A 12,011-nucleotide genomic window follows, 5' to 3' on the forward strand; every position below is an offset into this window, starting at 1 on the left:
GGAATGGTAGAGATGCGATGGACTATTCGGCTGAAACAAAAATGGAGGGCAGGATGTTGGATGACGACAGAAACACAGTGGAACACAGGCAGAGAAGTTGTATGGTGAAATAGCAACGGATGACAAATCTCTGAAGGACCGAAGCTCTGATACAACTGTAGCGGAAGAATGTCAGTATGCAAAAGTAATTGAGTGTAGAATGTGTATGTAAGTGTAAATAAGCAATTTTATTATTGAATGAAAACTTAATGGTGATTGCAAGCCTTCGTCGCAGTGTACCTTTATAGGCATTGACTAGCCACGAAGGTGAATGGTCACATTGTTTGACCTTTTCCCCTTAATAATTAATAAATTCATTAATTAATTATTATTATTATTATTTATTTAATTACTATTTTTATGAATTTTGTATTCATAACACTAGGCTTGGTTGGGACTTTGTATGTTCTTGGTTGAACAACATGTCCAATCTTACCATCATATAAGCAAGCTCCCTTTGATGCTAATCTTTGTATTGCAAGGTTGTTATTGTGGTGCAAGGTAACAAGAGTCTTGGAGTTGGGGATGTTTATGGCTAAACTAGCCACCTCCAAGCTAAATCAAGGAACACATAGCTCAAGTGCACTAGGGACCATTCAAAGGATTCCAAAAGGATCAGTAAAGGGCCTCAAAATGACCCCGATATTCTTCCTTCCTTCCATCACTCAAAACAAAATTCATTTGGTTACTTTGTTTATGCTCAAATTGAATATCTAAGCATTTAGGATTTTGATTTGATTGTTGTTATAACAGAAGTCCGTTTTTCTCAAGAAAAACCAAGTTTACTTGGTTTTCTCTTAAGCAAAGAAGAATAGGACTTGTTTCTTTCAATTGGTTTTATTAGATCTAACATATACTAGCCATTTTGGGTTGTTTTCCAAGCTGATTTACCACATTCTAACTTGCATTAGTTGGCTGATTTCTGACAGTTCTAAACCAGCGTAAGGAGAGTTGATTGGTGGTGCTCATCCTTGGAATTTGGGGTCATTAAAGTGCAAGAAGGAATTGGTGGATCAGGCCAAACACTTGAAGCTCAAGGCACTCAAAAAAGCCACTTTTGGCAGCCAATATCAAACTATCATTTGCCACCTTAAAACCCCTTTCAAGGGGCCTTCTTCAATCAAGATTCTTCATGAAAGATATTTCAACTTTTGTAGAGGATTTTCCCCTTTGGGTCTGCCAAAAGGATAATTGTAGCTTTATGTAATCACTTCTAATTTCCAATAGCACTTTTATCTTTTTTTTAAACAACATTCGTTGTAATCTTTTCTCTCTAAGTCTTTCGATTCCTCTTCAAGAGGTAGTCATTTGTAATATCCATTTTGTAATTCTTTCTTGAACTTACAAATATTTGAAAAAAGGGATCCATTTGTAACATTTGGAAGGAGTACTTTATGTAAAGACTGGTATTATAATTTACAAATATTTCTAACAGTATATGCCTGTCCATTTAAATTCATTTCTAACATACTGTATTTACAATTTCATAAAATTTCATTTCTAGCAGAATGTACAGAATATGCCTTCCAATTTTATGACTAAACACATCAAATTAGATGTATGTACTTACCTGGTTTTTCTGAGTTGGTGTCGGTTCTTGGATGATGTTGGATGATGTTGTTCTCCGGATACCAAACCAACCAATTTCCTCCCAGCCTATCTGGGATCGGTCTTTCCGGACCCCAAACCCAAAAGGCTTCAAAAGTGAAACCTTTTGGCCCCCGTACCCAAAACTTCCAAGAACAGGTCTCAATTTTCCTAGATCTATATCTGGAGCCCCAAAGCTCATTCGTTATTTCACATTCCTCTCCCAAATTCTTCATTTGCTTCCTTCCCAAATTTCCATCCCGCAATCTCCATCTAATCATCTCCCCCCGTCCTTCTCCTCTTAGATTTTCTTATATAGGAAAGGATCCTTCCCTCCGAAGAAATCCCACCCTTTTTTCCTCCAATCATCCTTGTCCTTATCCTTTTAAATTCCCATTACTCCAGTCGGTTGTCTTTATTGTACATTAAATTATATTTCTATTTAAATATATAATAAATGGTATTTTGTTCTTTATCGCTTCAACCGACTTTGGGAAGAGGATCTTTTTTTTTAAAAGTACTTAACATGACATGTCAAAGGATAAGTTAATTAACTTGGGCCTAATAATATTTATTTATTTATTATTTAATTAAATGGTATTTATGAAAATGAATTAATATATTATAAATAAGGTATTAATTAATTATTTTACTATTTAATTTATTCCCCATACATAAACACTTCATATAATTAAATTGGTGTGAACACTACTACAGTGCTTTCAATAATTAATTCATTTTTTTCTTCTACTCGGGAATTTTCATAATAAGTTAGTATGCATACTAGCGCAGTGCATGCAATGCATGCATATGTAGCTATCATATGCATGCCCCGTATACATGCTAATATTTTTATGTTACTTGTAAGTTGAAATGGGTCGTTACATACACCCCTCCCTCAAAACACTTCGTCCCGAAGTTAGAGTTTATATAGTATATCGGTAATTACTTTAGTGTTTAGTATAATCATGTAAGGATTGCGTTCCGCGATTGAATACTTATTTGTAATGAAAAGAATTTTAAAATTTATTTTGAACATTCATGCTCTGCCCCAACAGAGTTCCCAAGCTATTCTATAATCATCCTATCCTTCCTAATCTCTTCCACTCCCATCCTATTCGTCCTCTACTGGATTATGCCATGGCATCGGCTATACCGATCTAACCATTCATAAACCTCAAGGGTGATAGCGTCGATTGTATCGACCTATATATTTTCCAGTAGGCATCCGGCAGTCATCATCACACGTCTAGGGGAGCGTAACTCGCACAGTCCTCCCATGACTCCAGGTTTTGGAGGATAAACGGTGGGCAACACCTCCACCCCTCCTAGTTGGATCAAGCTGAACACCCTATCATGGAACCTGATTGAGCCTCAATTGTTCTTGGAAGTTTTGTCATCACGTGGTTGGTTTGGTATCGGGATTTAACCAGAGCTTGTATAGCGTATCAGGGTGATGAAAACATCTGCAACATAAATACTTGTCCACACATCATAACATATGCATTGATATATTCATAATTAAATATATTCAAATAACCCTTTCCTAGTATTTTATATTTTGTTGATACCTATGGTATATATTTTAAGTTTATATGACATACTTGGCTATGTCTAGCTGATATACCTACAATTAACTTTCACATCAAAATAGTAAAGTGTGATCACTATTATTATATCCATTTTATCAATGATAAGAAATCTATGGTTTTTTATCAAAGTCACACATGCTCATAAGTAAGACATCATATGTAGAAATTTCATCCTAACATAATTCATGTGGGCATCCATAAATCAACAATACATGCAGATTTAAGTAAACATACATAATAAACCATAATAATTTGAAATAACATACTCCTATGTATCTTTTCATAGCTATGGAAAATTTCAAAATGACAGTCTCGAGAATATGGTTAATAAAGTAAAGATAAAATAAAGTTTTGTTTTGTTTTGTTTTTTTTTTTTCCTTATCTATTATACACTTTCCCTATAATGATATTGCTAATAAATTTATATTCTTTATGTATTAACGCTTATTATCCTTATCATTTTGTATCAAGTTTTCCCTATACAACAATCACTTCAGCTATCTTTCATGTATCAATTATCATATTATAAGCCCTTTAGACACCCTTCTGTACTGCTATCTTGTAGCTTATTCGACTTTTACTTCAATTTTATAGTTCCCCACTTTGCAACTAGTGTTATTTGTTAACATTACTCCCTATTTCCACACACACACACACATATATACATTTTTACTTGATGGTTGCTTTCTTTTTCTTCACTTTCCTTGACCTTGTTATTTATGATTCTCCTTATCTCTTCAATTACCATAGAGTATACATTAGTTTATTGTTTATTTATGCCCTCATTGCTTTTATATTTACTTTAACTATTAAAGATGTACTCTATATTCTTTTATATTTTGTAACATATTTATTTTCACTCTACCTTTATATATATAGTTCCCTGGAAATCATAGTTATATATCATACTATTATAAATTTGTTCCTTTCCAAATTTTCACTTTCATTTTTTTTTTGTAACTCGATTCCATTTCGAATTGTATCATTTATGATGGTAAAAATGAAAATAATTGGGCCATTTCTCGATGCGTGCGTGTCATCTTGCTCAGGGTTCCAATGTCTCCATTGAGGATGGTAACCGATTGGAGAACTAGAAAATTCAGATTCAGGTTAACTCCGAAGCACGTTGTGGCTGGATAAAACCATGATGACATGGTTGGTATATTAAATCTCAAATTGTTCATGATATTTAAATTTTTAACTTGATTGAGACTAAATTCCACACCAATTAATTTGTCTATACCTTTATATTATTCCAAAATTTTTCATAATAATAAATCTATTTATATATTAAAAACATATTTTAAAATTAAAAAAAATCATAAATTCACTCGAAAATATATCAATGAATTCCGGAATATATAAATATAAAATATTCCACTCCCAATTTAAAAACAATTAAAATGAAATTTTGATATGATTGAAATCATATTCTGATATCTATGTTGTTTCACGATTTTTTTATAATAATATTGTATCTATACATTAAAAACATATTTTAAAATAAAAATCATATTGCTCGCAAAAATTTCGAAAGAATATAAACTAATTAAAAAAATAAGCACCACCAATACATAAATTAATTGCAGTGCGCCTTTCAATTAGATTCTAAACAAACTTATCCTAAAATATAACTGGGGAAAATTAAAAAATAGAATATTGATACCATGTTTCGGGTCTAATCCGTTATCTTGAAAACAACGGCAATCTACCAAATTGATAAAAAAACGCGTGACTTGTTTTGTCGGACTTGTTCTCACCTGCCTCCGGAATATACATACACTCACGTGTTGATTAAGTGGGGAAATTATGTCAAAATTCTTTACAAAGTTTGGAATGCATTAAACGTCTCTGCGTCATCAACGTGTTAAACTCATGTGAGTCACTGCCACTAATCAGCAAAATTTCTCTCAATTTCCCTTAATTCGCTTGATGTGTGAATATTATGAAATGAAATGTGGAGGGACTACGACCTTTCCACTTGGCCCTCCAGACGTCGCCTCACATGGCCCTTAAACTTTAAAAACCGAAACATGTAACATATTGAAACCTTAGAACCTCATAAGCTTGCCGCATTTCCTTACAATTCCTCCAATTCACCTACGGCATTACTAACTGCAGGTAGATCAATTTCTGTTGCCTGACTAGCAGCAATACCAGTAGGAATAATAGCAGGTTTATTAGCCTTTTACTTCAAACCTTCTCTGTAGTCTGACAATTCACTGTGTCATCTGAATTCTCTCTCATTTTCTCAAAGCATGCTGTGTTTTTTTTTTTCTCAGGAATATAGGTAACGGACTTCATTTGCTCCACAGGATTATCCAGTTGTGCCGATGCAAAGCCAGATGACTTTACCAGCTGAGAAAAATCTTTAAAAGCTTGCATGTTCATTCTGTCGTTGTCCTCATCTGACCAATCCAATGTATAGTGTATGTATTTAGAGGGATTCTTAACATAGTCAGGGACTCCAACACAGTCATTCTGTACTAAATCTGAAGAACCGGGGTCTCTTATTGATGGTCTCTTTCTTGAGTTCACTCCTTCAATGTCATCATGCTCAGTTTCCAACTGTCCTTCGGGATCCAGGATGATTCCCCCTGGGCACTTGCTACCCCTAAAGATGATCGCAATATTGTAAAGCACCATATGATTTATTTTTAGCTTTCCATCATATCCATTTTTCAAGGCAGAATTCATGTGGGATTGGATTCACCTTGAAAGTTGACAGGTGGAGTAATCCAACTCCGGTTCCTGACAGAAGATTTACCTGAACTGATGATTCAAAGTGAGTTTCTTTTCAGTGTCAAAATGAACTCGTTTTTCTGTTTAATTATTTCTCTTTCCATCTTTGCTTCCCAAACTATGGGGATAAACCATTAATCTGTCCTCACAGAAATTAAAATTATAATTCTGAACAGGTTGTCGAATTTTGATCATGACTTGTGATTCTGGCTTGCTGTGTGTTTTAGTTCTAATATGTCCATTATTCTATCATTTCTAAAAAATCATTTCAACCCCGTTTGAGACTTTTTTTAAATATGCTGAAATATTTTTGTTAACTTTGAGTTCTGCTTCATGAAAAATAATCTTCAGAAAATAGCTCTATCATGTTGTATTTTTCTTCCAACTTGCCTCTGCTGGACTGTTATTTTTTTCGCTGCAAGGCACACTTACATTGCTACAGAAAACTGTTCTACTGCTGCAAAAAAAATGTCTGATAGGGTATGGATTTTCGGATTTCCTTCACACTTCAAGCATCTGCTCTGCCTATGCAATAATTCTTTCCTTCAAATTGGGTCTATGTAGCACAAATCACGCTGCTATCTTCCATAGAAAATCATGTCTGAATATTGCACTAGCATTTTTGCATCTGTGAATTTCATCTTCAGATAATATCTGCTAAGGTGTCTGATCTCACTCGTTCTTGGGCTTCTGAAGCTATGAATTTTTGAACACTAATATATATTTTCACTGTTTTAATTTAACAGGTTATTATGATGTTTACATCGACTGGAAACTTCTTGCTGTGACAGAATAACAATTAAAATTTTGTTTCTGACAAGCAACGAATAATCACAATTTTGTTTATGACAACTTCAGGATATAACAAGGAAGCAAGTACTGAAGTTGACCGAAAGCAGAAATTTTTATTTATCAGTATGGAAAATTCTTTGCTGATGGAATATGATTGGTTTCTTCGCTACCCTGGGCTCGGATCTTATTTATATAGATGCCTAGATTCTTATGAATACAAACTACAGATAATAACAACTTCCTTTCTGAAAATTGGTATGCTTGCTCCAAAGTCTTAACTTAGAATTTTCGGTCATTTGTTTATGCACAGAACTATAAATGTTGGGACGACATTTGGATACATATTTTCCGCTACTATACCATTGTCTACCATTCAGGCTTTATATATATGACTGTAACAGATCTTCCGTAGTTCGGTCTTGGTCCTTTGTGACTGTAGCCTCAAGTTGATCCTGTTAACTATGCTTACAGTGCCTTTAATCAACTCGGCACTAGGTCCTTTACTTGCTAGCTAACTAGCCCTCAAATGTCTCTTTATTCCGTGATCTGACTATCCACAGAAAATGCATAGACTTTTGATGATTTCGGATTACTGAGGTGACAACGTATTCTTAATTTGAAAGGTGATTTCAGACCTTAATATTTATGCCCAGAACTATGCTCCTTTTACTAAAGGATTCGACCTTGAATGGGCTATTAATCTAGCCTCTCGGTCCTTTTAAGAACAACACTTCTATACTCTTCAAGTTACTTCACTCTCTTGCTCGGGCTGCGGCCTAATCACACGGTTAATTTGTTTTGTAGTTATGCCCAGAATGTCAACTTCTCTGCGCAGTTGTGATCTTCTATCTGCCCTTGTGCCAAAAGTTTTGAATATGTAAACTTAACACTTAGTGTTAAATAGAAAAACTTTCTTACATGTATTAGTTATAATTCCAACTATTATAATTCCAACTATATGATGGTAGCCGCTAAGGTCCCAAGTGTTTGAATTTAGCTCTGATACCATATGTAAAGACTGGTATTATAATTTACAAATATTTCTAACAGTATATGCCTGTCCATTTAAATTCATTTCTAACATACTGTATTTACAATTTCATAAAATTTCATTTCTAGCAGAATGTACAGAATATACCTTCCAATTTATGACTAAACAAATCAAATTAAATGTACGTACTTACCTGGTTTTTCTGAGTTGGTGTCGGTTCCTGGATGATGTTGGATAATGTTGTTCTCCGGATACCAAACCAACCAATTTCCTCCCAGCCTGTCTGGGATCGGTCTTTCCGGACCCCAAACCCAAAAGGCTTCAAAAGTGAAACCTTTTGGCCCCCGTGCCCAAAACTTCCAAGAACCGGTCTCAATTTTCCTAGATCTATATCTGGAGCCCCAAAGCTCATTCGTTATTTCACATTCCTCTCCCAGATTCTTCATTTGCTTCCTTCCCAAATTTCCATCCCGCAATCTCCATCTAATCATTTCCCCCCGTCCTTCTCCTTTTAGATTTTCTTATATAGGAAAGGATCCTTCCCTCCGAAGAAATCCCACCCTTTTTTCCTCCAATCATCCTTGTCCTTATCCTTTTAAATTCCCATTACTCCAGTCGGTTGTCTTTATTGTACATTAAATTATATTTTTATTTAAATATATAATAAATGGTATTTTGATCTTTATCGCTTCAACCGACTTTGGGAAGAGGATCTTTTTTTTTTAAAGTACTTAACATGACATGCCAAAGGATAAGTTAATTAACTTGGGCCTAATAATATTTATTTATTTATTATTTAATTAAATGGTATTAATGAAAATGAATTAATATATTATAAATAAGGTATTAATTAATTATTTTACTATTTAATTTATTCCCCATACATAAACACTTCATATAATTAAATTGGTGTGAACACTACTACAGTGCTTTCAATAATTAATTCATTTTTTTCTTCTACTTGGGAATTTTCATAATAAGTTAGTATGCATACTAGCGCAGTGCATGCAATGCATGCATATGTAGCTATCATATGCATGCCCCGTATACATGCTAATATTTTTATGTTACTTGTAAGTTGAAATGGGTCGTTACACTTTATCCCTTTGAGGGATTTCCTTGTAAACTTCTTTCAAACTCACTCCTCATCCCTCATTCTATAAGAGGGACTCAATAAAAATTACTTTTTGCTTGGGAGTCGGAGGATTTTTCCTCTAGGCATTCCCCCCACCCCATTTGGAAAAGTGTTCATGTGATGCTTGAGTGGTTTTCTTGGTTAACTGAACTAAAGTAGAATAGATCTATCAAACAAGTGCATCTAATTTCCTTTGCAAGTTATTTCCATATCTTCACGCAATTTGGTTCAACTTGCAATTTCCTCCATTGTACAATCTAGTTAGCTTAGTCTCCTTTACTTGCTAATTCTACTTTGCATCCAAGTTCTTTTATGCAATTTCACTTTCATGCAATTTGATTAACTTGTAGATTTACTCACTTTTTTGCAACTCACTTGCTCATCTCTTAATTGCATCCAGCTCTTTCATTGAATATTTAATTGAGTTGTTTTAATTTTTCTTTCCAAACACTATTTTATTTGCAAGCAACTCTCTTTAGATTCTAAGGCATCTAGCAATAGTGGGTTTTCAATTTTTGCAATAATTAACTTACCTCCAACTTTGGTTGGTTGAAGTAACAACTTAGGAATCCTTCTTCCCCTATTGACTCCTTATCTGAGATCAGGGCCCCGACAAGGATAAGGCCTAGGGAAGAAGCTCATTTCAAACTTGCTCTAGATCCTACAACTAACCAACTAACCTAATCTAAAATAAACCAAGAGCATTCCACTACACACATCTTGCAATCTTTAGTGCTTGGTTTTACAATTCATTTGCTTCCTCAATTCACAAAGTCTATTTATCTTTTGAGCAATTGTGATTTATTTCAAGTACACTTATTTAATTTGGAGCATTCACATTGTGGGTATTGAGGATTTAATCTCCAAGTTTTACTTGCTTTATCTCACTTGGATTATTTTGCTTTGCAAGTATCATATATTTCCACTGGTCTATTTGCTTTATCTAGTGATATTTTGGATGGTCATTATTCTTATGCTCATGAAGTTTATGTGTTGAATCTATTGGTTGCATATAATATTGTGGATGTATCTTGGCCTAAAATCTTTAACTCCTAGAACTTAATATAGAATAGTTAAGCCTTAGTATCTTTCATAGGGTCGACCCCCCTTGGCTTCGCCAAGAATTAGCCTAGACAGAGGAGTTGAGAATTGAGTGACAGCGTCAACTCGAGACTTGCCCCCAAGGCCACACCAAGTGGAGTTACAGATTTTCTCCACAATAATCCTAGGTGTGGATTAAGGCGGCAACAAGCCCAAATATGGAGTTTAATTGCAGAGTGATGGAACAATACTCTTCATCATCCTATTCATGGAGCAAATCTCTACCTCAATCCCACATTCTCTCACTCTTGTGGTTTTAGATTTGATTCTAAGGTTGTGGATGGATTTCTCCAGTGTGTTGAAAGAATGGTGTTCAATTGCTGTTGAATGCTCAAAGATTTCCAAACAAATGGAGATATATAGGCTAGCCACTAGGACATTTGGTTGACATGAGAGGACCACTAGAACGCTAGGTAAGCTTCAAGTACATTTTGTATCACACTTTCAACTTTCAGTTTCAATGTCTTTCCTTTCTATTTGCTATTCAATGGAAATAGAATTCATTGTCTTTCCTTTCCATTTATTCTTTGCAGATGTTTGGTGGACAAACTATGGCAGAAAAGTCCTAGACTATGTTACTGGATCTGTCAGGCCCAGGGGCTGGATCAGTGGATCCCTGGATTGAACACGAATTCAGATCTGGATCCATCGAGATCTGCCCAGGATCCTCCTTGAATCCAGGCAAAGTTGTCAATGTTAGTGTCACCTATTTGCACAAGTGCCGGAGAAGTGCAGAGCTTCAGGAGGTTAATTACTTGGGTTATCTATTATGGCTTGATATGTCCGCTGATTTTTCCATTCCTGACTAGTGATTTGTAAGCTCGGAGACAAGGTTTAGCCTGTCAAGATTGCTGCTTCTGCTTTGGTGCCTGCTTTGGGTCAATCAATAAAGCATTGGTTTTAGTACTATACTAGAGGATATAGAGCGGTAGGCAGCATAGCAGAGGATCAAGTCTAGCTTAGCCGTAGTCAAAGAGAGTGGAGCATAAATGGATTACTCTGGAGTCAACCATTTAGATGTTCTAATTAATCCTATAGTTTATAAATCACTTTAAGTGTTAAAAATGGAAAGTTTATAGCTACTTAATGTAATTACTAATTACTAATCATTTATGTTTAAATTGATATATACATTAAACATTAATTATCTGTTAATGTAATTATTAATAACTAATAATTAATGTCAGCATCACACTTTCAAATTTCAATGTCTTTCTTTTCTATTTGTTATTCGATGAAATATAATTCATTGTCTTTCCTTTCCATTTATTCATTGTAGATGTTTGGTGGACAAACTATGGCAAACAAGTCAGCCATTTAGATATTCTAATTAATCCTAAAGTTTATAAACCATTTTAGTGTTATAAGTAAAGTTTATAGCAACTTAATGTAATTAATAATAACTAATAATTAATGTTTAATTCCATTCTCGGAACAGGGAGCACATTAACAGATTATATAAACTGACACATACAACATTGGCGTAAAATTCAACATTTCAGTATTCCAGCAAACAGTTTTGCAAATGACTCCAGCTTATCATATTTGACTTCATCTGTGCATCATTATTGCATGTTATTCAAAATTCAGCAGACCAATTTCTTGAAAGAAATAATTTAAGTAATAAAAATGCTTCAAGCTTCAGTTACATACTCCTAAAAGTAGGTGATATTTGTAACTCCTAGACTCATTTATCTCCAGTTGTTTGAGAAGACCCGCAAGTGTGAATGTACCTTGTTATGAGCAATGCCTGCAGAACATGTAAATTGAGTCTCTGACAAAACTGCCATCCGAAGCTCTGCGACAATAATTGCCCCACAGGCTAACATATGATCCTTATGGTCAGCATCATTCCTGCACAGCCAACTTCTGACAATTTCTTTCCTGTCTTCTACATCCTAGAAACAAAAAGCCATACACAATGTCAGTAGAACTGATAAAAAACAACCAAGATCATATACCAGTCACCATTGCATAATGTTCTGTAACAATTTACTGCAAGGACAATACATATAGTTTACTTGACGGTAGC

General features: G+C 34.5%; 1 protein-coding gene and 1 long non-coding RNA gene across 3 annotated transcripts in view; one reads left to right on the plus strand and one right to left on the minus strand.

Annotated features, from left to right (window-relative positions):
• Window positions 1-12,011, minus strand: part of POLH (Y-family DNA polymerase H) — a 252,547-nt gene that overhangs the window by 169,243 nt on the left and 71,293 nt on the right. For both annotated transcript variants that reach the window (XM_089372685.1, XM_089372686.1), the window contains exon 5: window positions 11,713-11,877. In XM_089372685.1, coding sequence (XP_089228811.1) covers window positions 11,713-11,877 — 165 coding nt within the window. The remainder of the gene's footprint in view (window positions 1-11,712; window positions 11,878-12,011) is intronic.
• On the plus strand, window positions 4,827-5,630 carry LOC149237547 (uncharacterized). Its single transcript, XR_016245290.1, has 2 exons — window positions 4,827-5,339; window positions 5,501-5,630. It is a non-coding gene; the product is annotated as an uncharacterized LOC149237547 (long non-coding RNA).

This window comes from Pinus tabuliformis, chromosome 8, assembly GCF_031772625.1.
Source record: "Pinus tabuliformis cultivar Carrire ecotype Pingquan chromosome 8, CPIR1, whole genome shotgun sequence".
Lineage (NCBI taxonomy): Eukaryota > Viridiplantae > Streptophyta > Pinopsida > Pinales > Pinaceae > Pinus > Pinus tabuliformis.